At 41.7% G+C, this 25,293-nt stretch overlaps 1 protein-coding gene across 9 annotated transcripts in view; it reads left to right on the top strand.

Annotated features, from left to right (window-relative positions):
- kif13ba (kinesin family member 13Ba) overlaps positions 1-25,293 on the top strand; it is a 64,009-nt gene that overhangs the window by 228 nt on the left and 38,488 nt on the right. For 8 of the 9 annotated variants that reach the window (XR_005893845.1, XM_041033602.1, XM_041033586.1 and 5 more), the window contains exons 2-10: positions 592-760; positions 992-1,318; positions 6,683-6,776; positions 16,800-16,812; positions 17,415-17,475; positions 17,705-17,797; positions 18,612-18,792; positions 19,881-19,968; positions 20,422-20,556. Coding sequence is in view for 8 of the 9 variants with exons in the window: in XM_041033602.1 (XP_040889536.1) it covers positions 1,249-1,318; positions 6,683-6,776; positions 16,800-16,812; positions 17,415-17,475; positions 17,705-17,797; positions 18,612-18,792; positions 19,881-19,968; positions 20,422-20,556 (735 nt within the window). In the remaining variant the exon portion in view is untranslated. The remainder of the gene's footprint in view (positions 1-591; positions 761-991; positions 1,319-6,682; positions 6,777-16,799; positions 16,813-17,414; positions 17,476-17,704; positions 17,798-18,611; positions 18,793-19,880; positions 19,969-20,421; positions 20,557-25,293) is intronic. The other variant, XM_041033574.1, reaches the window with a different exon arrangement.

Here is a 25,293-nt window from a genome sequence, read left to right as displayed (position 1 = left end):
TGTAAAGTCCCATGTGGAAACCGACTGCCGTTGTCTACGTTAACCGCGTAACCACAGACTGAAGATTATACTTTAAACCACAACAGTGCGAATAGAGTGATGTGAACATGTTCACACAAATACGAGAAGTTAAACGAAATATTTATTATAATGAGGCACCAGCAGTGAAAATGAATGTGTAGAGTGTCTTGTCCACAGATTGGGGTGGGAGCACACTTTAGATGACGCGTCTGAATTTTAGCTCATTTCGATTTCAGGCTTTCTGACCCACACTCTCAGCTGACTTCAGTTACAAAAGTGAATTTAACTGTGAAGTGTGTGAAACCAGAAGTGGACGTTTACTATTAGTTGCCGTTTGACAGCACTCCCCGGTTTCTTTGACCAACATTAAACAGAACAATAAAAGCCACAGGGCTAAAGGGCTTAAGCAAGCTATTAAGTGACACGACACAGTAAAGCGTCGTCTTATCTGACAAGTTACCCAGTTAAGTTGTTATTTCTCTTGGGAAAAAAATACTCTATTGTATCTTACAGTTCGACCTGTGAGTTTGACAGATGAGTTTAACTTTTAACTTCACTTTTAATTTGAAGGGGAAGTATTTAGGCGGAAGGGCGGATGCTGCTAGTTGCGTGTACCTCGACGGGAGGACATTGTGGATTCCGTTGGGAAGCTGTACATCATCGCCAGGCGGTTCTCTGGAGATCTCTGTCCGTTGTGCGTGTAGGTTAACGGTGTCACCTCTGGGATGAATCCACCGAGGTATGTAGCTCGAAGGTCGGGTAGTGTTGGGGGATGTTATGTGGTCCAAAGGTAGCAAACAGCCAAAACTTGCTTCTTTCCTGCCGCCGCTCTCCTTCAGTTTGCTTGGCAAATTAGCTCGCTAGCCCGTTTTTTTTTTTTTTTGCCTTGCTGATAGCATATGTTTGCTCAGTCACATCCACCAGCTGCTGTAATATCTCATATAATTTACATTTCTCCTTTCCCTTCCAGCCTCCACGGATCTAAATTAGCCAGGAAAATGAGCAGAAGAAGGAGATAAGTGGCAGTGGCTGGCTTCCTGCGGGATTTTACACGGGCTTTTTGTTTTTTTCCGTGGACATGCCTTGTCTATGGAGGAGAGCTGAGCGAAGCTAGCTGGCCGACAGTCCGGCTAGCGCAACATTTCCAGGGTTTTGGATGACTGTTTAGCTCAAGAGCTGATTTACTTTGGATCAGCGCTACCTCCCTTCCCTGGGTAAGGAGTCAGCATGGGGGAGCCCAGCCTGGACGACTCCAATGTCAAGGTGGCTGTTCGTGTACGGCCCATGAACCGGAGAGGTGAGGGGGGTCCTGTCTGCTCAGATTGGGATTGTTATTGATACACTGACTCAAAATTCAGTCCTTTCAGTCTTTTTTTATGAGACTGCATCTGTCTACATAATATAAATTCCACACACACATATAGAGAGCTAGTGGGAGATTATTATTAATAGAAGAGCAATACAGTATTATTGGTGATATTCTGTCTCAGACTTACACAATACATAGACTACCTCAGGTTAACCATAAACAAGCTGCGTCTTACAGTGACATTATCCATAGGAGACTAGTTTTACTTAAGTACTCCCTGTTTAATTTCCTGGGATTGGGATGCCAGTCAGAAATCACCACCCATTAGTGAAATGAGCTGCTGCAGATTAAAGAAAGCTGTTGTCTGGCTGGCACATGGTTGTACAGTGCTGCTATAGGGCTTCCCTCATGGCCGCCTGCCATGCAGTGAGATTTAAAGTCGAGTTTCTGTGTGAGATCTGCTGTCTGGAAAGTCCAGACTCTTTGTCTCTGTCACTAGCTGATGCAGATGCCAATAGCCTCTTGACTTCATCTGTCACTTGCTGCAACAGTGAGGCAACTCATTTGCTACAGCTGGAGTTGCACAGCGATTTTATTTTTTTCTGTTCTTACCACTGTCATCACTGCTGCTTCACAAACATTAGGCCAACATTCATGGATCTTCAGTGTCTTCCCTGGGGAGCTACACATCCACTCACATCCTCATCTCTAATTTTAGAATAAGCAGGGTAACAAAGGCACAGTGTTAGACAAATCTGCATGCACGCTCAGATGCTCAGGTCAATTATATTGCAAATTTCCAGTGCCGCACGCAGGAAGGCACGGATGACATTTGCTGGTCTATTGCCAAGTTGTGTTTTTGCCATGGGAGACCATGTGTCCCATGAAAGGAAGAGGAGGAGGAGGAGGAGAGCTTCCGAGGTGGAGTGGTTGACCGACAACTGGCAGAATAAATCACGTGTGTCCTCCTCTCTCTCTCTCACTCTCTCTCTTCCCCCTCTGAGCTGGAGAAGTCGGTCACAAGACCAAGGCAGTAGATCGCCACACTGTTCCCATAGCCAGTGATTTACCATGGACTCTTATGCAGAGAAACCCTGCAGTCAGGATGACATTTTTCAGTGATGAGTCTTTGCAAGGTTAGACATTTGTTTTGGACACACAAAAATCCTGTGTATATTCGTGAACAACAACCATGAGTCAGTTGATGCTGGACATTTCTGATTACCAGCACCGTCGCTATGTGTACGATGACACAGAGAAGTAGAAGGCCACAAATTAGCTGTGTCGGAGCTCTGTCTCAGATCAGCTACATTTGGATTCATAGAGGTAGAGATGTACTATAAATACGTTTGTCTGACAGCATTCTGTTCATTTCTTACAGTTTCTGTGTACCTTACCACATCCTGTCAGTGTTAACCAAGGGGCAACATTGTGTTTGTACCTGTCATTTTGTTATTCTTTTTTTTTTTTTTTAAATAGTCTGCAGTATTAGCACCTGTACTGTAACTCTAGCTTCACTGTTGCAAGATTTCAAACATGCAAGATCTCTGTGTCTTCCATTGCTCAGCAGGAAAATGCAATAATGATTTTGGTAAAAGGGAACAAGCAGGCAAATTGATGGCTTGCTGAAAGCAGTGGGAATGGGTTTGGAACCAGCATTGCCACGTTTCCAGTAGTTCGATCCTGTCTGAAAAAGGCTTCTGTCCACATCTACCAGTGCTAATGTAACATTTTTATGATTTCAAATAAGCACCCAAAAACAATATTAGCTCTGAGAAACATCACACTCAAAAATCAGATCAGACTGTCCATGCTCTTTTCCGGCTCCACATTATTTGGTATTCAGGCCTGTACACTTTCACACCTTTGAGCTGCTCAGTCACCAGTCACCTCTGTCTGCTGCTGTCAGACAGTTGCTTCAGGATACAGGAGCTGTGGTTGAGGGAGGGCTGCATAGTACTCATTCACTTTCCTCACTCACATTTCCCCGGTGCAGTGATTCAGACCTGTGACACTGAACTAATAAGAGGGCTTCTTTAACCTCGAGGCCACTGTCCCTGTGTATCCCAGGTTGAGGAGGAGAGGTGGTGTAGCTGCCTAGCTGGACAAAGGCAGGAAGGGAGTGAGTCTGAATGAATATTTGCTAACGTTGCGTAATGCTCCATGTTCCCATGGTTGTTGCCTTCGAAGAACAGAGCAACCCCAGGCGTAGCAACGGCAGCACCGCGGCCAATCAGCTTCCTGGCTGATGTCAGGGCTGTTGTGCCAAAACCTCAGCACCGGTAGCCCAGGGAAGGACCGGAGAGAAGGCCAGTGGAAAGTGGGAGCTGCTTATGGAGCAAGGAGAGGCAGATAACAATGGGTACATTTATCCTCTCAGCCCCACTGCATCAGACTTTCCCTTCTGCTGAGGAGGAAGTACAGCTGGAGCACTGTGGGCATGTGGGTAATGTAGGCAGCAGCAGAGGAGAGGGCCAAACAGAGAGTTTTCTCCCCACTATGTCTGTGTCAGTCCCCTCTGTTTAACTTTATCTTGTTCTTTCTCCCTCAGTGTCTTTTTGTCTCCCAGTCTCCACTGGTTCACCCTGCTTTTTTGCTTTGTAGTCTCCTTGACAGCTGAAGAATTGGAGGGTGATTCTGGTCCTGTGACCTTTGACACCAAGTTTCCATGGCTCTACTCCTGTGTTCCTGCCAGGAACAGCAGTGTTGAGGCTCTCTAAACATACACTCTAGCCTTAAATCCACAGTGTTCCTGGTTTGAACAGGCACAGTTAGCCTTTCGTCAGATGTAGAACTGCTCAGGTTGCAATTTGCTTTTGTATCCCAGGCAATGATCAGCCACTGTCAGGCAAATAGATTTTGACTGTGGCTGGTAAGTCACAGTAGTCTATCTAGTCTAGCCATTCAGAAAAGGTAACAGGCCTATGAAGCAACAATGTACAGATAAAATGGTCATTTGTAAGTGTGGTTGTTAGGAAAACAAAACCATGCTAATAATTAGGTATGTAAAAACACACACCCTGCTGACCACCGACACAGCAGTTGGAAACACTTTGCAGAAACACTCTTGGCAGAAACACACTGGGCAGATATGGTCAGGTACTTGGCTAGGGTGCTAAGCTTCTTGCAACAGCATGCACGCTCAATCACCAAATTAATCAGTTGTTGTCTGGTAATATTGGGAATTGTTTATTTAAAGTTGCTCTGTTTTCTGTACAGTGTAATCAAGCCTGGGTGATGCACTGATTATTGAGAATCTTGTACTATTTCTTAATCGAGGAAAAAGGGCACATGTTCAGCTGCTGACCTGCTTCATTGTGACTACTCCATTATGCTGTATATTCTCATCCCTGTTTCGGAGTAGTCATGCCTTGGTCAGTAAAAGCAACTGAAGGCATAAATATGAGAAAATGACACGGTGTAATACTGACTTAGATTGCTCTTGTAGAAGAAAGGAATTGAAACCACAGAATATTTTTCCTGTCTTGACACATGCTCTTGCATGCCCGCCATATAATGCAGAAAAGGATTATTGACAGACATCTGGGGCGTGATTGTCAAAAATCTCACAGGCCACATGTTAATACTGGGCTAAATGGTGATGGTAAAACATGGGAGCCCTGAACCGGGTCATGCATTTGAAGGACGTTGTTTTTTATCAGTAGGTTTTTTCACTGCTGTAGTGTCCTTGAGTAAACACTGATTTGCGGCTAAAGGAGTGCTGTTCTGGCACTGACCTCTGACCTCCCTGTAAAAAGGGGTTATAATAGAAGAGGGTATCCCTACCAAGATTCCTGACTTCCATCCTTATCTTATCAAAAAGGTTAAATGGCAAGAATTTGTCATTGGGTTTTGTTGCCTGCTTTTACAAACAAGCTTCCTAATTACAGAGAAAATCACGAGGTGGATGTGCTTGATGTGCTAAACATTCACACCTAGGTAGAGACCATTTTCATTAAAAATAAACAGTATCATTGTTTATTCAGTATTTTGTGGGACTTAACAAAGCAGTTTTACTTTGTCTTTTTACTACAGTAATGAAATATAATGGTGCAGTGTAATAGATTGCAGCAATTGACCATTAAAATAACATGAAGTATTTCAGTGGCTGTGACCCAAGAATTCACCAGCACCCACCTTACTGGTGGCTGCTGGTGGTTTGCAGGTGGTAAGTTAGTCTGCTCTGCAAGTGACCAGTTGTTAAGGTTTTTTTTTTTTTTTTTTGCTTTATGCATGACCAGTTCTGCCACATACTGCTTGCTGAGGTTGTTCTGGCAGCCTGCGTGTCAGCAACCATCATTAGGTCTCACTGGCAAGACAGATGAATGGAGAGACTTACCAGCCTCATGAATTTCCAGTGCGGTTCGTGTTGATATTTTCCAATGCTTTTGCTGGTTACTTTCACAGCAAGGCTTCTATTAGAAGGTTATAAGACTGATTCTGCTCTGAAAACAAGCATAATATGCAGCACTTTATATTTAACAACACTGTCAGATATTGTTGAAAAGTAGTCAGAAAGTTAATCTGTATTATTGTGTTATTTTGATGGGTCTGTGGAATTGTAGAAGGCAAAACTACAACCTTGATGAAGCAGCCTCAGTGGGCGACATTATATGCCAACTAGTGCAGCCTATTGACATAATTACCTGAGTGGACAAAGCATTAGGACCACTGTTCATACTGAGTTGGAAATGGCCACTTGAAGGCTAAGTGTTGCATCATGACACACTCAGACATGGGTCAGTATAGGACATCCTTAGTTGTGTGTGTGTGATAGACACTGATTGCCCGGACAAGTCCTGTTTTATTGGTTAGCCTTAAGCTCACACCCGAGGTAAAAGGTCATTTTTAGAGTCAGTGTTTACCAGTCTACTCACACAATTGTTTGCACTTGATGTTCCACAGGAAATTATTGTGTTATTGTGCTATTTAACTTCTGCTCTACCCCTAATGCAGAACGGGATAAATAACCAACAGAATAACCAAGATTTTCTGAGTTAGTAAAGTAACCTTTTTCTACAAGGCTCTAAATATGTTGAGGCATTTTTTTAAACATCAGGTTAGCTGGTCAAAGAGTCCAAGTGGCCTGTGAATTCTGGCAGCTTTATTCCCACCATTGGGGGGATGTAGGGAAAAGATCCATGTAGCATGTGTGTAGGTGATTGGTGACACTATATCTGTGGTTATGTGACACATTCTGCACTGTTTCATTAAATAGAGCTGATGACATTGAGACCTACTGCGTGATATTGTGTAAGAATGTGGAAACAGTGGAGAATGCTAGTATTGGGTGTGTTTGGGCTGTGAGGTTTAATGCTGTGATTGTAAAACTGTGTGTTGTCTGATCCACAGAAAAGGAACTGAACACTAAATGTGTTGTGGAGATGGTGAAGAACCAGACGATCCTCCATCCTGCGGGAACTAACCTTGGCAAAGCGGACTCGAGGTACGCTCATTTCTAGTTTCTTGACTGCGTTTTGTGTCCACAGCAATACTTTATTCTCTTCATGCACACTTAATCCAGTCATTCAGTTCCTATAAATATATACATTTGACCTGCATAAGGTGAAAGTGACAGGTGCACGCAGTTGTTCTGGAAACAGTGGGGAGTGAGATATTGTATAGCTGTCCCACTGCTCACTGAGGGAGTGAGCTGTGAATGTCCAGTGGCTGACACATGCATCAACAAGCGTAATTCCTTCTTGGAGTCATAAATCAGTAATATCTGATACATACAGACACAGTAGACCTATCTTTAGATTAGTTATGGCTGGAACTTTATGAGAATATGACTATCTCAACTGTCCATCGCAAATAAACATCCGTAAGTCCCATTTTAAATCATAGAGGAAATGACACGTAACCCCAGAATGTGCATGAGAATCATCACGTTTTTAAGTTTTCTACAGCATCAAAGTAATCGAGTGAGTTGTCTGTACATCCATGGGTTCATCTTAAACAACAACCACTACAGACTAATTTGGCATACTTTAAATGGTGCCAGTTTACCAAAATGTGAATGAATGATGAGGACACAGTGCGTTGGGCCAGTGTAGCTATTTATGAGCTGCTGTAGGCCACTTTCTGTTGCCCTCACTCAGACAGTCAGTTTCTAGATTTACAGAAGTGGTGTTTTTTGTTTTTGTTTTATTTTAATTCATGCTGAAAGCAGTAAATGCCTTGGACATTTTCTCGTATCCTTTCCCTGACTGCTTCTCAAAAAACTTGTCTGGTTTGTTTGGAATGTCCCTTTTTCATCATGCTGTAGTTTTTGGCAGGAAGCTGTCTAACCCGTTGTTGGGCCTAGAGACAGGTGTATTTCAACTCAAATCACTTGTCACTTATTTCCCTCTCTTGGTTTTTGCTCTGTTTCCATCCTGTTAATTAAGTTGTATTTGTGGGTATTGCTGTTTTGGAGTCTTGAGTGTCTCAGTCCCTGCACTGAAGGAGGCATTAAAACGTGTTAACTGTGGTTTCACTGGGCAGAACAGGAATGTGTGTGAGCATGTATTCAGTGTGTGTGTGTGTGTTGTCAGATCTGTGTCGGAACGAGGGAATATTTCAGCAGAGATCACACCCAGCAAACTGCTGCAGGTATAATGCGAGACATTTTTGATGAAGAAGCTCTTATAATTCAAACTTTTTTTGTTTTGGTCTGAACCAGCCATCAGTAGGCCACGCTCAAAGGCCGTCCCACCATCTGGGAGGAAGCCAGCTGGGCTGGAAAAAAGATCTCCTTGTGACTGGTGGAGCTCACTGCAGACTGCCAGATCAGACGTAGTGAATAATGTTGGCTTCAGGCTGAGGTTCAGGAGCAGACAACAGCAGCAGCATGCGTTTCTGAGTGTGTGTGTCAGAGGTGCCTGTGCCTGGAAGAAAGACAGCAGCAGTGAGACACAGGCAGACAGACAATTATACATGAAAAGACAGACTCCAGTCCGCTCCTCTCTTCTCTCACTCAGTCGGGTCGCAACTCCCCGCCGCCTGGCTTCCTCCCTTTTTCTCAGCTCTTCCGTTTCCGTGGCAACACAGGGGGAGGTTAACTTGGGGTCGCTGTCGGTGACCGTGAAGTCCCTTCCTTGAGTGAGGAGACGATAGAAGAGGGGGAAAAACCCTAATTTACTCGAGCATCTGTCGACCATAAACTTCTCCCGGTGACTTTTATGGACGACTGAACAAGAGCAGAGCTGTAGTTTCTCTCTCTGTGTCTCAGTGACAAAGGAGCGAGGAAGCAGCAGGAGGATGGGCTGACTGACTGTTGCCCTCAGCGTGCAGATGCTGTTTTCATTTTGTTTACATTTACATAGTGTACATCGGAGGATTATCGCTCACTCAGCCGTCCACTTGGTGGTTAGTAGTTTGAGAAAGATTGGAGTGGCTACAGAGAGGAAGTAAGCCGTAAAGTTAGGATGTTGCAGGTGCAAGTTGTTTGCTTAAGCTGACTGAATTACCAGGATGCCCTTTGTTTAAAATGGGGAAGAAATATCTGCAGAGATAAGGCATAAGAGTTTCCTGACAAAATCCAAGTCCCGTGTGTACTTCTATGGCTTATCTGCAAAAACTAACTACGGAAGATTCCCACATTAAACTGGTTGGTACAGTGTGTTTCAAGGATTCTCGGGTTATTAAACCAACAAAACTGACCAGACTGGACATGAAATTATTCATGTGAAAGAGAGGAATTCTTATATAAGCACCAAGACAGGAATCAGATCCACTGCATCTTTAAATGATCTTCATTTCCCAGATTACAGAGAGCTCGATGCTGTACCCCCTGACCCACTAGCCTCCATTCCATACTGTATCTTCACTTTCATTTGCTTTCAGTGTCGTTCTTTGATCTGTATTCACCTGTCAGTGGTTATTTACTCCATCCTTGCTAATAACAACTGAACACCTTGTACTTTTAACAAAGAAATAACGTATCTTATTAGCATTAAACCACTACAGTGCTACACTGCAGCTGAGGTTTTTACAGTGTGAAAACACAGTGTGGAATAGAGGCAGGGCATTGGCTATCTATACAGATGAGCTCTCAGTGGGATGTCAGGGGTCAGAAGTCATGTGACCCTGTCAATTCCAGGACATGTATACAAAGGCGATGGAAGACGTGAGATGGTACAGGCGATGTGATACAGAGAAAGACAGGTGTATATTCTCAGACAGAATATAAAAATCAGCTACCTTGTTGTGATACATTAATTTTTTTCTGTCTGTTATCTGCTTTTCCTGTTATGTATATGTTCACCCTCTAGACTCCTGAAGCTAGGGATTAGCTCTGTTTAAATATAAATGAAGGATTTTCTCCTTCTCTGAGGCTGTGAAAAACAGCTTTCTGTCCAAGTAAATGATAGAACAGATTGATATAGCCACCAAATGGTTCACAGCAGCTGGGAAGTAGAACATCCATTTGCAAAGGTTGACTGTCTCTGCTGTAGAGCTTACAGCAGAGACAGCTTAATACATTAGCACCGATTTGTTTTTTTGTTTGTTTGTTTTTTCAGTTTTGACATACAGTCCATTTATTTCAAATAGAAGTTGGAGCCACTTTTTCCCCTACTCCTTTTTGTTTTCCTACAAGGAAAGCAAGGCTGAGGAAGTATCCTCAGAGGGCAGATGATGGTGGACCAACTTTACAAACACAGTTTTATATATGTACCAGTGTTTGCTTGTTGGATTATGGTCATGTTTTCGAGGTATAACTCAATATCCTAGTGCTTTGTATAATGAGTGTACATATGCTTTAGGTCTGTTGTGGTTCTCTTGCCTGTTTAACTTCACATTCTCGTATTACACAAAAATATCCATCTTGTCCTGTTGGGCATGGGAGAGAAAAAGCCACCTATCACTGAAAGTACAGATGACCATGTATAGGACTGAGCTTCACCCACAGTAGCACTTGTCCACCTTGTCAGTGTCTCTCTAACACAGACTTGAGGTTCAAGACAATAAATAATGAGTGAAATTCAATTATTTGTTTATTAGAATTAAATTATATGAATGTTTAAATATGACCTATTTAAACACAAAGTTCCTTGCACAAGCCAAAAAAGTGATAACAAAGAATTTGTTGCTAATTTTTTTTTTTGTCAGCTGAAGTGACATTCTGTGCTTTACCTGATTAACATATCCACTGATGATTTTTGTGGTTGGATTCTGAGCTATGAATAATTTAAAAGGACTTCACCACAAGGACATTTCCTTTTTTCATTTGTGTGTCAGTTGTGTGTAGTGCTGATTCACTTTTTCCACCAGCAGCACACACTGGGCAGGCCAGATTTAAGTTCCTCATGCTGCCACCCTCAGTGACTCACTGCAGTGGTACATTAATGTTTTTTTCTGAAGTTTGAGTTTTGTGATTTGTTTAAACAGTGCTTACAGAGGATCATCAAGGGAGCATTAATGCTGTGATGTCCTAGCTCTCACAGCCAAGGTTTCCATTATTTTCTTTGGTGTATGTAACTGAAATTACTTTCATTACATCTCTCATTTTATTTGATGACCTATGTGCTTGTACACCTGCCCTGCATGAATCACTTTGTAACCTCCAAGGATGTCCTAACCTCCTGGGTTTGCAGGGCTAGGGCACTGTGTACTGCTCTGTCTGATAAACAGACAGCTAACCTCCCTGCAGCCATGTGGTCAGACACTAAACGTAGCATGATGGCCCGAGGCTGTTTGCGTTGGTTTTGTGAAGTTGGATGTTGACACACACTGACAACGATCTGTCTCCATTCAGATGTAAGTGAGGCAAACACAAGCCGCTTGGTTTCCAAGACGATACACAAAAGAGACTGTGTGGCCCCCGTATCTGGGAATGATGTTGGACATTTCTTTCTCTGTGTGTATCTGCTTGTGTGTGAGGGTGTATGTGTGTTCTAATTGTGCTCGCTAATATCTGTTTGTATGAGTGAAGGATTTACAGTATATTTGTTAATGTAGAAAGGTGGTATTTGGAAGCAGAATGAGGTCAGGTGTTTGAACAGTCCAGCTGGACCAACCATGTGGCAGTGAAAGTTCCCAACAGTCCACTAACCTAATGACAGGGTTAAAAATTAAGGAAAGAGAATGTCATTCATCCACAGGCCCCACTGGCTCAGTTTCTCCAGAATTTTCCTGCTTTGAATTGACATGGTTTGACTTAGTCAGGCTGAGTTGGTGCTTTGGATCGTTAATGCGTCTGGATTAACAAAAGTGTGTGGTGAGTCCCTGTGCTTGTGGTAGCTTGGGCATCTGAGAATTGCCCAGTGAACTGAACAACGCTGCGTTCACAAACTGTTTTTCAGAAAATCTGATATAGAGGGGAAAATACAACCAAAATGGATGTTCTGATAAGGAGACTGATTTTATTTCCTTGAGGCTGTGGCAGGAAAATGATTGCTGTTCAGCAGTTGAGGACACATTACTATGGGCATAAACTGAGTTTGTCCTGGCTGTAGAGAGGAGATAGTGAGCTAAAATGAAACATGTCAATATGGTCCCTGACTTTAAGGCATTTAAAGGTGAAGAGTGTTGCAATAAGCTTTAAACCTGAACAGTCAAAGACTGAAAGAGTGAAGAGCAAACAGTAAATTCACCATCCTGTAGCTGCTCAGGAGCTGCACAGGGAAGGAGGATACAGATACAAGGGCACTGGCCCATCTCACAGATGTGACTAGGTTACTATAGTCACCACTGTCCATGTAATGTGCATTTCCAACCATGGATATTGGTTCATCACAGTTAGAGAGCATCATATCCAAATATGTATTATGCATATGAACTCTAACTGTGTGAGATGGTACCAGTGCATGAACACTGAGCTCATGTTTGGCAAGAGACAGGAAATCATTGTGTGCTGTATGCAACCACCTGAATAACAGCACCTGACTAAAGTATACATTTTAGCTGATTGTAGACTAATTTAGTGCCCATCTTAAAAACACTTCAGCGGGAACTGGGTTCATACTCCATCCTCAGGTCGAGGAATGCCCACTCACTGTACTCGTGTCCCAGCCACAGGCAGAAATGCCTAACATTTAACTTGGAGTGTAGCTAGAAAATGTCTTACATATGAACTGGTTCGCTGTTGGTAATGGCAAGAGGGTAAACATTAACCATGCTAACTATTTATGTTTTATAGGTCACATTTTCTGTTAAATTTCTGTGAAGAGCAAGCATGAAAGAGAGCATGAGGAGGCATGACCATCCAGAGGTCCAACTTAATGTGCATCACATGCACTGAAAAACTGAACCGTGTATTTTGGGGATTCAGTTTGATCCAGGGGCTTTATGCTCAAGGCACAGGCATTGATTTAAATGGTTCTTGCATATTGTGTTTGCTATCAGCTTAGCCTGGTCAAAATCTATTAGTGGAGGCATAATTCATGAATTGTATATTTTGCGGGTCTTTTCAGGAGGATTAGTGAGATTCCAAATACATTTGTTAGCCTTTAGATTTTTAAGTTTTTGAAGCACTTTATATTCTTATACATGTAGCTGGATTGCCTTTATGCTTATTGACACTGATGGGTGTCAATGGGTGCACTGAAGCATTGATTTGATATCAAAAAATAACATAGTTTTAAACAAATCTGTATTAGGGTGACAGCCTGTGTACTATTTACAACAAATTATATGTAGACATGGCCAAAAGCTGTTGGTACTCTTCCAGAAAATATACAGTGAAATAATTTGAAACTGACAAAAGTAATTTGCATTTACTATTCTCTGTTCCACAATTAATATCCTGTTTTTGATCTCATCCATTCCTAGCTGTTTTTTAAATGTAAGTTTCGGGTCCTATCAATGGGCTGAATGACCAATGACAATGTGATACTAATTGAAGACAATAGTCTGCTTGAAATATCACTACATGCCATTTATTTATTTATTGCCACTTCTAATGGGTACCGGGGGAAGACCGGGGCATTGTTTCAGTGAGGTGTAAGGGTGCCAACACCTTTGGCCACATCTGTACTTGCAGGTAAAAAAAAAAAAACACCCACCTGCAAGAGCAAATTTTAGTATGAATGAGGCCAGCCTCAGACTGGGTACTGTAAATTCATTTCAAGATCACTGGGAATTTTTCCGGTATATTTATAAAATGATGTAGCACCTGAAAAGTGACATGTATCGTTCACTTCATTTTGATTAGAACCTGTTGTTTCTGTCTGTATCCATAGGCCATGCTTTGATCCCTATTGTGTAGGCAATCTTGTTGTTTTCACTGGATGGGAAGACCTATTGTCATGTACCATGTGATTCAGTATGTGTGGAGTCCAAGTATTAGCCTGTTACATGTCCTGTTGTCCTGTGGCATCAGTATGTTCCGGCTTAACATTCCAGTCTCAGGCGAAGCCTCTTTCCTCCCCCCGGCTACCTTCAGCCTCCTTTCTATCCTCCACTCCTCATTCCTCCCTACAAAGCCGTGAATGGTACAATCCCAGAGAGAAAAAAGAATGCAAGAACAGTAGAGAAAGAGAGAGGAGGGGGGAAGCAGCCATGCATTAAGTTATTTTTTAAATGACGGTGATCAGAGCAAAGGAGCAGGCTGAAGGGAGTAGGGACGAATAGAAGCGTGCGAGTATGAAGAGAGGCGGGTTCACAGCTCTCCTGACCGCCTCACGCTTCCTTCTCATTGGTCAGGAGGGCCCCTAGCTTCATTAATGACATGAGCGACCCTTCTCGCCTGCAGCCTTTGAAACGATTATGACAGCTGTCATCACTCCGTACATCAAAACCTGCCACGCTGATTTCACCCCCAAAGTGTTTGTGGAGATGCGACTATAGAGATAGTGGGCGTGTAGGATGCTGTGAAGCCCCTGAGAGGAGCATTCAGAGAAACAAAAATATCTAGAAATCAGGGATTCACAAACAATTTAATATCAGAGAGCCTTTAAATGTTGCATCAGTGATTCCAGTTTGACAAGATTTTACATTACACAAAATGATCAGCATTTCTTAGAGAACAAGATGCGTCTAACACAGCCTTTCCTAACATTCAGATGGTGAAAACCACCTCAGACACCTTTAGAATATCCTCCTTGAAGGCTGGAGGTCTCCTGGAGTCCAAAGCAGCGTTGTGGAGAAATGTCAGTGCTGTGTAGAAGAGGTATTATAATTGTGTCCTGGTTTGAAGAGCTACTGGAATCAGTTAGGCTACAGATGAGGATTACTCTGCATGTATTTGCTCTGCTGAGCGCAGCACGCCAGCAGTGGAACGTCAGTGAAATATGAAGTGTTACATTTTGGACTGGATGCTGGCTGGTTTGCACAAGAGCTGCAGTTTTGGCGGTTTATAAAGAATGCATGGGTAAAAGGAAACAGGTGTGTGAGCGTCTGTGTATGTGAGTGTGTTTCTGTACTTCTATCTATATGAGGGCTAGTTTGAGTTTTAGACATTTAGATTAAGGGCATTTTTGTGGTGTGGCTTAGGGCTCTGGGTCATGGTTAGATATGGTGTCGGGTTGGGTATTTAACACTGATAATCAGCATATAGTGGGGGTCCTCATAAGTATAGAAGTGTGTGTGTGTGTGTGTGTGTGTGTGAGAGAGAGAGAGAGAGAGAGAGCTGCTAGCCATCTCCTCTGGCTTCTTCATCTGACTTTATGCAGCTCTCTGACTGACAGCTGCCCTTACCCCATGGGTGGACTTAGCAATGTACAGATGGGGGAGGAAGATGACAAGGGGTTTCCAGTGGTGAAGACAAGGAGAGGAAAGAGAACAGAAGGGCATAACGAAAAAATGTTTTTCTAGAAAACTTGACGGAAGATTGATTTTCTAATTCAGAGAATTTCATCACAGCATAACAGATTTTGCGAAAAGAACAAGACACAATATAGAGTGTTATAGAGTGTCAGACTATTTGTCTTTACCTTAGATTTAAAGGTAAAGAAAGGTAAGAAATAGTTCATGAACCATGTTGTGAGAAAATTGTGATGCTTTTAATTTAAAATGTTGACATGTCAAAATAGAGACAACTGACCAGCAGTTTCCACCCAGGAGCATGATGTTTTCCTTATAGATTTTCCTCACAGTTAAAGTGTATCAATGTTGGAGTTGTGCTGATTTGACTCTCTGTGTTTATTGTCCTCATATATTCTTCCATCCTATATGTCCAGCAGGTTAAAACAAATGCTCTACTTAACAGTAGACAGATGCTGAGCTTGGCAACAGAATAAGTTGATGACTGCTAAGTTGTCTGGGTGCCAGGTAGTTAGGATGTCGAAATGAATTGAATGGTAATTAATGTTTGTGCAGGAGCCCAACCTGTGCCCTTTAAGTGCACCACACAGTAATTGAGATGTTTTAGATCAGATCTGCTTGATCTCTGATATCTGGCTCTGTGCCGTTCCATCTTTGGAAAACAGATCAGAAGCAAATATCATAAAATGATTATGTAAAGGTTAAAACGCACTTGCGGCTGCAGAGTTAATGCAACATATTGAAAACATATTGGAGCTTGGTGACATATTCTTGCACACAAAGAAAAATAGTGTACATCTTAGATTTCTGTACAGCCATAAACATACATAGCAGGGAGGATTTAGGATCTCTGTTTTTGTTTCAAACGAGAATTATTAGAATCAGATTAGCGTAGTTAGATTAGCCTATTCTGGTCTGCTGTGACATTTCCTCGTATGCAGAGATAGCCAGATGGAGTGACGGTCTGTGTGCAGGGGACATCGGTTTTAAAGGACATGGCTGTTGGCTAAATGCTCATAATATGGACATGTTTGTGTGCAGGTTCATGTGTGTAGTGTGTGTGATTGCATGTGTTTCCTTAGTTTCTCTGTAGAAGATCATGCAGATATTGAGGCCAGTTCGTCCTCTTTCTAAATGTCAAATATTCAATTTTAACATTCAACGGCTTTTTTTTTTTTTTTTTTTAAAGGTCTGTTATTTTCTGTGCATGAACACCACCCAGTAACCTCTCTACGGCACCATCTGATTGCACCACACACTATATCAACCAAGCCCACTTCAATACCAACAGCCTTCACTCACTCTACCCATGCCCACACACAGACATCCCCACAACAATGCACCAAGTCTGAGAGATTTTTTTTTGTCTGTCCATTCTGTTAAAGATGAATGTCTTCCCTGACATCCCCAGACACACACCCTTTCCAAATCCCCCGAGAAGTTTGTTTTGACATGTGACAAAAAAAGTTGTAAACAAGATACACGCACATATTCAGTCAAAAGTGAGAACGAGGAAAGCTTGAGGCCAGTGGTTCTGGCTCTGTTTTTGTCTCCGTTCATTCAGTTTTGACTTAGCACACATGATATTAGGAAAACCCACTGATGGACATATACAGCTACAGAAATAATTTCCATTCTCAATCTGGAAAAACATGAGCCAACATTCAGAGTATTTTAACTCTGACTGACCAACATACTGCATCATCTCTAGTATGTGCACTAAACACCATTTATCTCTCTTTCCACATGCTCCTGTGGACCTTGACCCTCCCAACATCATCAGGAATCAGTCCAAGGTAACGGCACACACACACACACACACAAGCATACACAGACGTTTTCAACACGGAGCTAATTCCATGGTTGTGAATCATCTCTGTGTTACACAAAGAAGCCGCTGTATTTCTTCAGCTCAGTTTGTGAACTGTGGAACTGTACGGGCAGGGATACAGAGTCATGATTTGTAAAACTATTTTTTGAACCAAAAAGTGTCGTTTAATTTATTAACTCTAAACCCTCAAGGAACACTTGTTGCTAAGAAACTTTAGAATATGTTTTTGGCTGTTTTGATTATTTTCTGCTTTCTGCTAATTCACTGTGCATTGATATTTCCAAAGAAACGATTTTTTCCGTCACCTGAAAATTTCCATAGTGCTGCACAAACCACATTATATGTACATGCTTACATCAAAGTATGTTGAGTGATTTAAAAAGTCTGCATTATTTCTCAATTGAAATGTAAATGAATCCTACATTACTGGTAACTGGTAAAGGATTTAATTTTGCAGTCATTTAAAAATAAGATGTATAAACAGCAGGGCATTTTTATTTTTTTTTTACCCATAAGTGATCACTGTGTGTGTCTCTCATGCTGTTATATTTCTTCCTGTGCTTCCAGGTCTTTGCCTATGATTATTGTTTCTGGTCCATGGACGAGACAGATAAGGAGAAATTTGCAGGTTAGTTTATTAACAATGATCCAGTAAATATTTTTTTTTAACATTTTATCACCAAAACATCTTAAAATTCTAAACAACTTTGGCTTTTCAGCCATTCCAAACACTTGCACAGAATGATATGCTGTGTGTGTTTGTGTGTCTGTCTGTGTCTGTGTCTGTCTGTATGTGTGTGTTTGTGTGTGTTTGTGTGTTTGTGTGTTTGTGTTTGTGTGTGTGTGTCTGTCTCCAGGTCAGGAAGTGGTGTTCCAGTGCCTTGGGGAAAGTCTTCTCAACAACGCGTTCCAGGGCTACAATGCCTGTATCTTTGCCTATGGACAAACTGGTAAATTACTGTGATGCATCTCACTGTTCTGCCATCAATGTGATATTAATATGCCCTAAGTTGCTTCCCTGTTTATTAGGTACAGTATAGCTAGCTAAAACTAATGCAGTCTACTTCAACAGTCCCACAATACATTCTGCTCTCGTGAAGATTATAATGTTCAGTTTTTGTTGAAGCTGTTTTAGAGAGATGTTTATTCAACTGTGTGATCATTTAGGAGGCTGGAGTCTGTGGCCTTTGTACTGACAGTTGTTTCTATTTTGTCTGTCCCATTTATGTCAACGAGGTTAAGCCACATAACATAACATTATAACCTTCATGAAGAAAGAGTGTATTTTCTAACAGAGCCAGTTACATAGTTACAGGAACTGGACCCAATAAAAGAACAATTCTATGTACCTTTTTATAGCAAAGTGGCCTTAATTGTTTTGTATAATGATTAGGAGAAGTGTCAGTGTGGATGTGCTGTGGCAGGAAGCTTGGACAGCCTCTCCTCTCTCCAGCATAAACAAAATACCAAAGCTCAGATCCAGTTTTCAACCAAACGCAGAGTTTGAGAGGCGTGATAGATGTGCACAGTGTTGCTGAAAGCCAAATGCACCGTACCAGCGTCGCACAGCAGATGTAGATATCTGCAGTTAAAATAAAGGTTTTAGTTTTGTTTTTGTTCAGAAAGGAATAAGACTGATAACTGAAAAAACAAGGCTGAATCATGTATAGATCCATCACTGCAAACAGTTCAATTCAAGTTAGAGCTTATAAATAAGGTCCAGTATCTCACAAAATTAAAAATGTGTGTCTGTGTTGTATTCAGGTTCTGGAAAGTCGTACACAATGATGGGTTCGGGGGACCAGCCGGGTCTGATTCCCCGCCTGTGCAGTGCTTTGTTTGAACGAACCCAGAAAGAACAGCGGGAGGAGGAGAGCTTCACTGTTGAGGTTTCCTACATGGAGATCTACAACGAGAAGGTCCGGGATCTGCTTGATCCCAAAGGGTATGAACTCAACCTAATCTTCTGCTGCTTTCACAAAGAGAAGGGGCATTTTTCTACTGTAGGCCACAGTGGCTCTGGTAAATCCTAAAGCTAAAAATCTAGCCACTAACGCTGCTGCATTTGGATTTACTTTCCCGTGCTCAACCTTGATTGATGTTTGTGTTATCCTTTTAAACAAACAGAGCGGCATTAACCTAAAATACATGCTGTCTAAATGTTGTCTGTCTCTGTGATGCTGGACCCTGACTAGAGGATAATTGGGCAGATTTTGTTTCTGATTCGAGGCTGGTCTGAGCCAGTTATCTGCCCAAATCATCCTGTACTGTGAGGATTTTACAGACATAATCTTAATGTCACTGACTCGATCAGAGTCTCCCTGATTTGAAGTCTTGTATTGTGAAAGGAACAGAGATGGAGTATTGAGCAGAGACCTGCAGTAACCAATGAGAGCCAGCTGACAGGGAAGTGTCACCAACCGGATGTTACATACACGTTAAAACTTTATTTCCAACTCACCTCCACCTCACACTGCAACAGGTATTCATTTAGTATGCAACTAGTCTTAACCTACTTTTTAGGTTAACAGTCAGTATTTTAAGCCATTTTCAGTCCAAAGTTAATTGATCGACCAGGGAAAGTTGGAGGCTGACTCTGGCATCACCAGCTGCTGTGGTCAGTGGATAAAAGGATTATCATTCTGCCCTGCAGTCACTGATGGAGGCCAGTTCATGTCCAACGGGTCAGCAGTAAATCAGCAGCACAGGCCTGTGTCTGCTGCCCCAGACAACATAACCTTTGACCTTCACTCATTACGTGACCTTTAACCTCAGTAAAACGGGTCAAAGAGGAGAAGACCATCTGACAACCATATGGACTTCGCTGTAGAGCAGAGAATGATGAAGTTCTCAGGGCTGGAGCAAGTTTGAATCAGTCAGAGAGCACCGTGTTGACAAAGTCTGTATGAACTATTGAAAGTTGTAGTGGTCACCAGAACTAACTGAGTCTATATTGCCAATCCTGCTAATACATCAGTGACTGTGACATTGGTGTTTGTCTGTTTTTTAAACCTGTTTTTATTTTCTGTCCAGGGGTAGACAAACTCTGAGGGTGAGGGAGCATAAAGTTTTGGGCCCCTACGTGGATGGCCTGTCTCGACTAGCTGTGGCCAGCTACAAGGTAAAAATATTGATATTATAAGCACTAAGTTTCACCATGTTTTTACGTCCGTTTTCGTGTTACGCTCACTCATATCCCAACATCCATTGGACACTGCTTTATCACATTTTGGCTGGTCACAGTCACATGTCTTACTTCCCTCTCACTTTGATCTTTAAACTTTGTGGATTTGTAACAGTTTTGCTCACATGATGGTAACAGTCTGTCCCACCAATCACACTGAAAAGAGTTTAGTCCTTTAAGTATTAGAATTAATAACATTTTATAGTTTACATCAGGCTTTCCAGGAGATTCAGATGTTCTCTTTATCAATTAAAATGCTCACCAAATATTTTAACAAGCTTAGGATACAATAAACCAATTGATCTGTAGTCTGAAAAGCACGTAGAATCAAACTGGGAAGAGATTATTATCACTCATTCATCAACTGTGTGATGTCTGTTGTTCTGACAGGACATTGAGTCTCTAATGTCAGAGGGGAATAAGTCTCGGACTGTCGCTGCTACCAACATGAATGAAGAGAGCAGTCGATCTCACGCCGTCTTCAACATCATCCTCACACACACACTCAAGGACTTGCAGTCTGGGGTAAGTAATGATGATGGAAATACGTACACACAAGCTGGGGTAAGACACCTGACCTAAACACACTGAATTTTTTTCGAAAACTGTTCAGGACAACTATAAAAATACAATCAGAAATTCGTATTTAAGATGCTTAGTGCAGAAACACAAAATCAGAGCTGATGACTGTAGATGTGGTTGGTGCGAGAGATGCTGTTTGAACCAGTTCTGGATGTGTAGTGGAATCAATTGAGCCATCAATCATCTGTTGTTGTAAAAATTCACTAGATAATTAGCACGCTTGCTTCATGGCCTCCACAGGGGGCATAGCCTTCTTCCACTACAGGGGGTAGGTCTGGGACAGTCGCTGGGGGTGTGGCTTGCTGCTGTCACAGTTGATGTTGTAAGGATCATGGTGCTACGTGGGTTTTGGTAGCAAAGGGATTGTATTTGCTCTGCTTTTGTAGCCACGGCCATAGCACCTCCGTAAGGGGTGGAGCCCAGATTGGCTGTTGTTGGCAGTTTATAATTGGTCAGCAAACATAAAGAAATTCAACAATAGTTGATGTATAATGACGTATAATGTATTCGTTTAGATGCTTAAGTGTCTTGAAGTTTTACTCAAAGCGTTTCGTATTAAGTCATTCTGCTGATGTCAGTCCTTTTTTGCATGTGGCACACCTTACCATCCACCCCTCCTGCACCAGCAAGTGAATCCTAGTTTACTCATCATCGTGTATTAAACCCCACCCTTCTATTGTCCCAGAATTCATCTGTGTGTGTAACTCTGACTGGGCAGACAGTGACTGGCAAGTTTTTGATCAGTCAGCTGCTGCTGCCTGTGGGTGGTGTCAGCTCAGCTGTCTGACTGGGCACTCTAAGAAAAGACCTAAATGACTAATTCTCCATCCCCACTGACCCACTTAGCCTCTACTGCTCCTTGCTCTCTTATTTCCAGACGTATTTGCCACCAGCGAATCCTGTTAATAATTCACCAGCATGACTCTGGGTTCGTCAGCTGATACAGGCCGCTTTGTTTTCAAGGCAGACCCAGAGTCAGTCACTAAGTTGGTCAGTCAGTCAGTAGGTTCATCAGGCAATGTGTAGACTGTGTAGTCAGTGAATGAATCACTTTGCTGACACATCCTGTAATTGAACTGGGCAGTTCTTTATTTTTCTTTGGTGTGTTTTTATCATCTCCTCTTTCAAAATAAAAACGTTAAATGGAATGAAACTTTCATATACGTTTGCGTTCTCAAAGGTAACTTTTTTTTACCAGTTCAGGCCTCCGTAGACCATATGCCTGTTCATTTCAGTACAATCTGAACAGTTTTTAGAGTTTATCTTGCCACTCTGTGTCCTGTGCTGGTTCTTTAGTATTTAGTAAGATTGTTTTTTTGTTAGACATTTTGTTGCTTGGTGCTGCTCAGCAGTTCCAATAGATGTTGGCCATGTTTTCAAAGTTCAGAGGAAGCCAAAGGAAAATAACAAGTGCTGAGCACAATATGCAAAATACCTTTTAAAACAAAAGTTAATAAGTAGACTGCTGAACAATGAACCAGTGTTCTCAAGGCAGTGAGAAATAGTATTTACAGTATTATTTAGCCAGCATGTAAGCCCCAGAGTGTTTGCTAAATACATGCACAGAGTGTGTATATAAACAATCAAATATCTGCCATAATTTGATAGTTTCACATTTTTCTTAAGCTGTAAAAAATGTAACATCATAATCATAATTGCCTGATATTTGACTGATAATCAGTTAATTGTTGAAGTTATTTATCAAATAAAGTTGTCACACATACTCAGGGTCCAGCTTCTTACAAAGCAGGATTTGTATACAATACTGAGCTTGTGATTAGCATTTTTCACTATTGTATGAATTGTTCGAGACTAAAAGATTACTTGAGCAAATAATCCTTAGATTAATCTGTAATGAAAATAATGTAGTTGCAACCTTAAAATGATTGTACATTTAATTTACTGACTCAAATAAATGAATATAGTGTTAAATTACTCCTTTTTTTATCTGCAGAACCTCTTCTGTTTTACTGTATAATGATATTAAACAGGACATTTGTCTTCTTGGTTGTCTGCTGTGGTAAAACAGCATCCCCTCAATACAGAAAGTCTGATTGTAGCATGCACATGCATTTAGGCATTCACTTCACCGTGGCTCTTTCATAATTTATACTGAAGGTTCTTCTACTTATAAGTAACTTCTCCTCAGCTTTAGAGGAATATTGATTATAGATCATAGCACATCTGTACAGTGACTCAGCCAGTTTTGGTGATGGAGGGGCAGGTTTAAAAAAAAAAAAAAAACGTGTTACAGGTAGCAGAATCACTCAGTGCAGGATGAGTCATTCTGAAGCTCAGCGGCTCATTGCAGGATTTCCTTTTAGTAGCATGCCCTGCTCATACACTCTACTCAAAGTTCAGTCAGTTTGCACTTTGACCCTGTCTGCCACTGAACCCTCAGTTGTTTGCTATTTCGGTCCCTGCCTTTTTAACTCCTGTCATGCCTTGGTGATAATGTTTGGTGTAGGATACAGTTTTCTAGGAATTATTTTTACTTTTGTTTTTTTATCACATTGACATCTACTAGATTGTTTACTATGTGTGCTGATGTGTTGATGCCCTGACACTTGTTCTGTGCTGGTACCTTGAAGCTGCCAAGGCTGACAAGCTGCATGTCCTTCCTGCTGATCTGGTTACTGAATCAGGTGTCAGCTCTGCTGGAAACAGGATCCTTTATTAAGCAAGACGATGCCACACGGGCGGGTATTTTCTCACTTTTTCACCAGCCATCTATGTTGAGAAGTTTATGGGAATAGGATCAAAGAGTGTCTGCTTACTTACACATGAACATTGAAAAAGAAAGTAGAATTCTTTTCTAAGTCTGACACCACAGGGTGAAAAGGCCTGGTGCTGTATGTGACCATCTGGTTACTGATCACTGCAATAATTACACTAAGTTGCTGTAGCTTCCCACTGTATTTGCTGTTGTTCACATTCACCAGCTTTGCCTCCCCTCCTTATATTTGGCTCTCAAATATGTATACACAGTTTAGTGCCTAATTTAAAAATAAATAAATAAATAAAAATAAACGGTTCAGTCTATTTTTGGATCTCAGTTGCTCAGTCTTACAGATACACATCTCTTGTTTGTATAATAATTTGCTTAATTCTGGGGGATTGGAAGCTGTACTGACCAGAGGCTGATCTGTATCAGTGCTCCCTAACGTTGATCTTGCTGAAAATCTATTCAAATCTGTAAGATTAAAACTATCAGTTGCTCAAGACAAGGTAGCCTTTGTTTTCACAGTACAATGCACACACACATACTCATTTTACACTGTTCTCCTTTCATCACACAGCGCTCCTCCTGCAAAATTTGATATTTAAAAACAAAATAATAGGTTTCTGTACACAACAGAATGAGGTTTGTGTGACTGGTGTTCCACTGCAGTGCCCTGGGTCCCCTTTCCCAGTGGACCCAGAGCACTGCACCTTTTGAGGAACTCAGGAACTAAACTTGTGTTTTGAGTGTAGGAACCACAGACAAAATGTTGTTCCTCTACAATAGTTTCAGGTACTAAAAAAAGTCCCTGTTTCTGAGGTAGTACTTTCCAGTGGTTGATTTTAGGGGCAGGGCTTGCAGGGATGTGCATTGTACATCATCATGTACCACTTTATACATAGAAACAATGAAGTACTCCAGTATCAATACTAGGATGAAAGTTGGACATTTCTTGTTGTTCATCAGTATTAAAAACAAAGCTAGGGGTTTTCTGTTGTCTTCCCAACACATTTTAAAAGGGGAGTGAGAGAAAGAGGGAAACAGTGCAAATGAGCTGATAATACAAACAAACAAATGAGAAAGAGGGTGAAGGGGTGGTTGAGAGAGCTAGAGGGAGAAAGAGAGGGAGGGGAGCGACAGTGGACAGAACAAAGCAAGTGAAGGAGAGAAATGCAACTTAATTTGCTCATTTGTTTCATGGTAGTTGTGTTCTAAAGCAGAAATAAATAACAGTCTGAAGTCTCATTTGTTTTCTCATTTAGCTCATAGTTTGAAAACTGTGCTTCAGATGCAGCTGTTGTTTACTTTTTTTAATCTGCCATAGATCTAATTTGCCTGATCTTAACACTTCAGAAGCAGTGGAAATGCACATTTCAAGGCCAAAGCGGCTCTTCATGAGGTACAGAGTGATAATTATCTACATTTTTTTGGACTCAGCCTTTGCTTTTTTTTTTCCTTTGTACACTGATCGTTATTCGCGTGACCTTGGAACTATCAGAAAAATGCAGTGTAATAGCTGGAGAACTGCTGTGGCTGAGCAGCCCTCATGTGGACATAGACACCGATGACTACAATTGCTGACATTCTGCTTTGGCTGCATGTGTAGATCAGGTGTTACATTCAGCCTCGTCAGCTACTGGCCCGCCACGCTTGGCCTGGGGAGGATCTGTCCCAGTGCAGATGGGGATGTGATATCCGTATCTTCAACAGCTCTCGGAAAGACACAGAGAGAACCTGTCAGTGAGAGAGTGAAAGATGGGAAACCACAGTCTAACAGAGCATTGTGGAGTCATGTGGTAGCTGTTACATGAAAGGCATTGAGAAGGTCTAATGGACCAAAGCATCCAGCTCAAATACGCTTAAAAGCAAAGTGATGAGGTGAGGTTTCAGATAAAGCCAAACACCTTGTTGTTTATCTCTGGGTTGCCTGTAGCTCTGATGCTTGCAGATCAGGGCAG

Source organism: Toxotes jaculatrix, chromosome 1 (assembly GCF_017976425.1).
Source record: "Toxotes jaculatrix isolate fToxJac2 chromosome 1, fToxJac2.pri, whole genome shotgun sequence".
Taxonomy (NCBI): Eukaryota; Metazoa; Chordata; class Actinopteri; family Toxotidae; genus Toxotes; species Toxotes jaculatrix.
The sequence above is the reverse complement of the archived record's forward strand: the minus strand, read 5'-3'. Positions and strand labels throughout refer to the sequence as shown.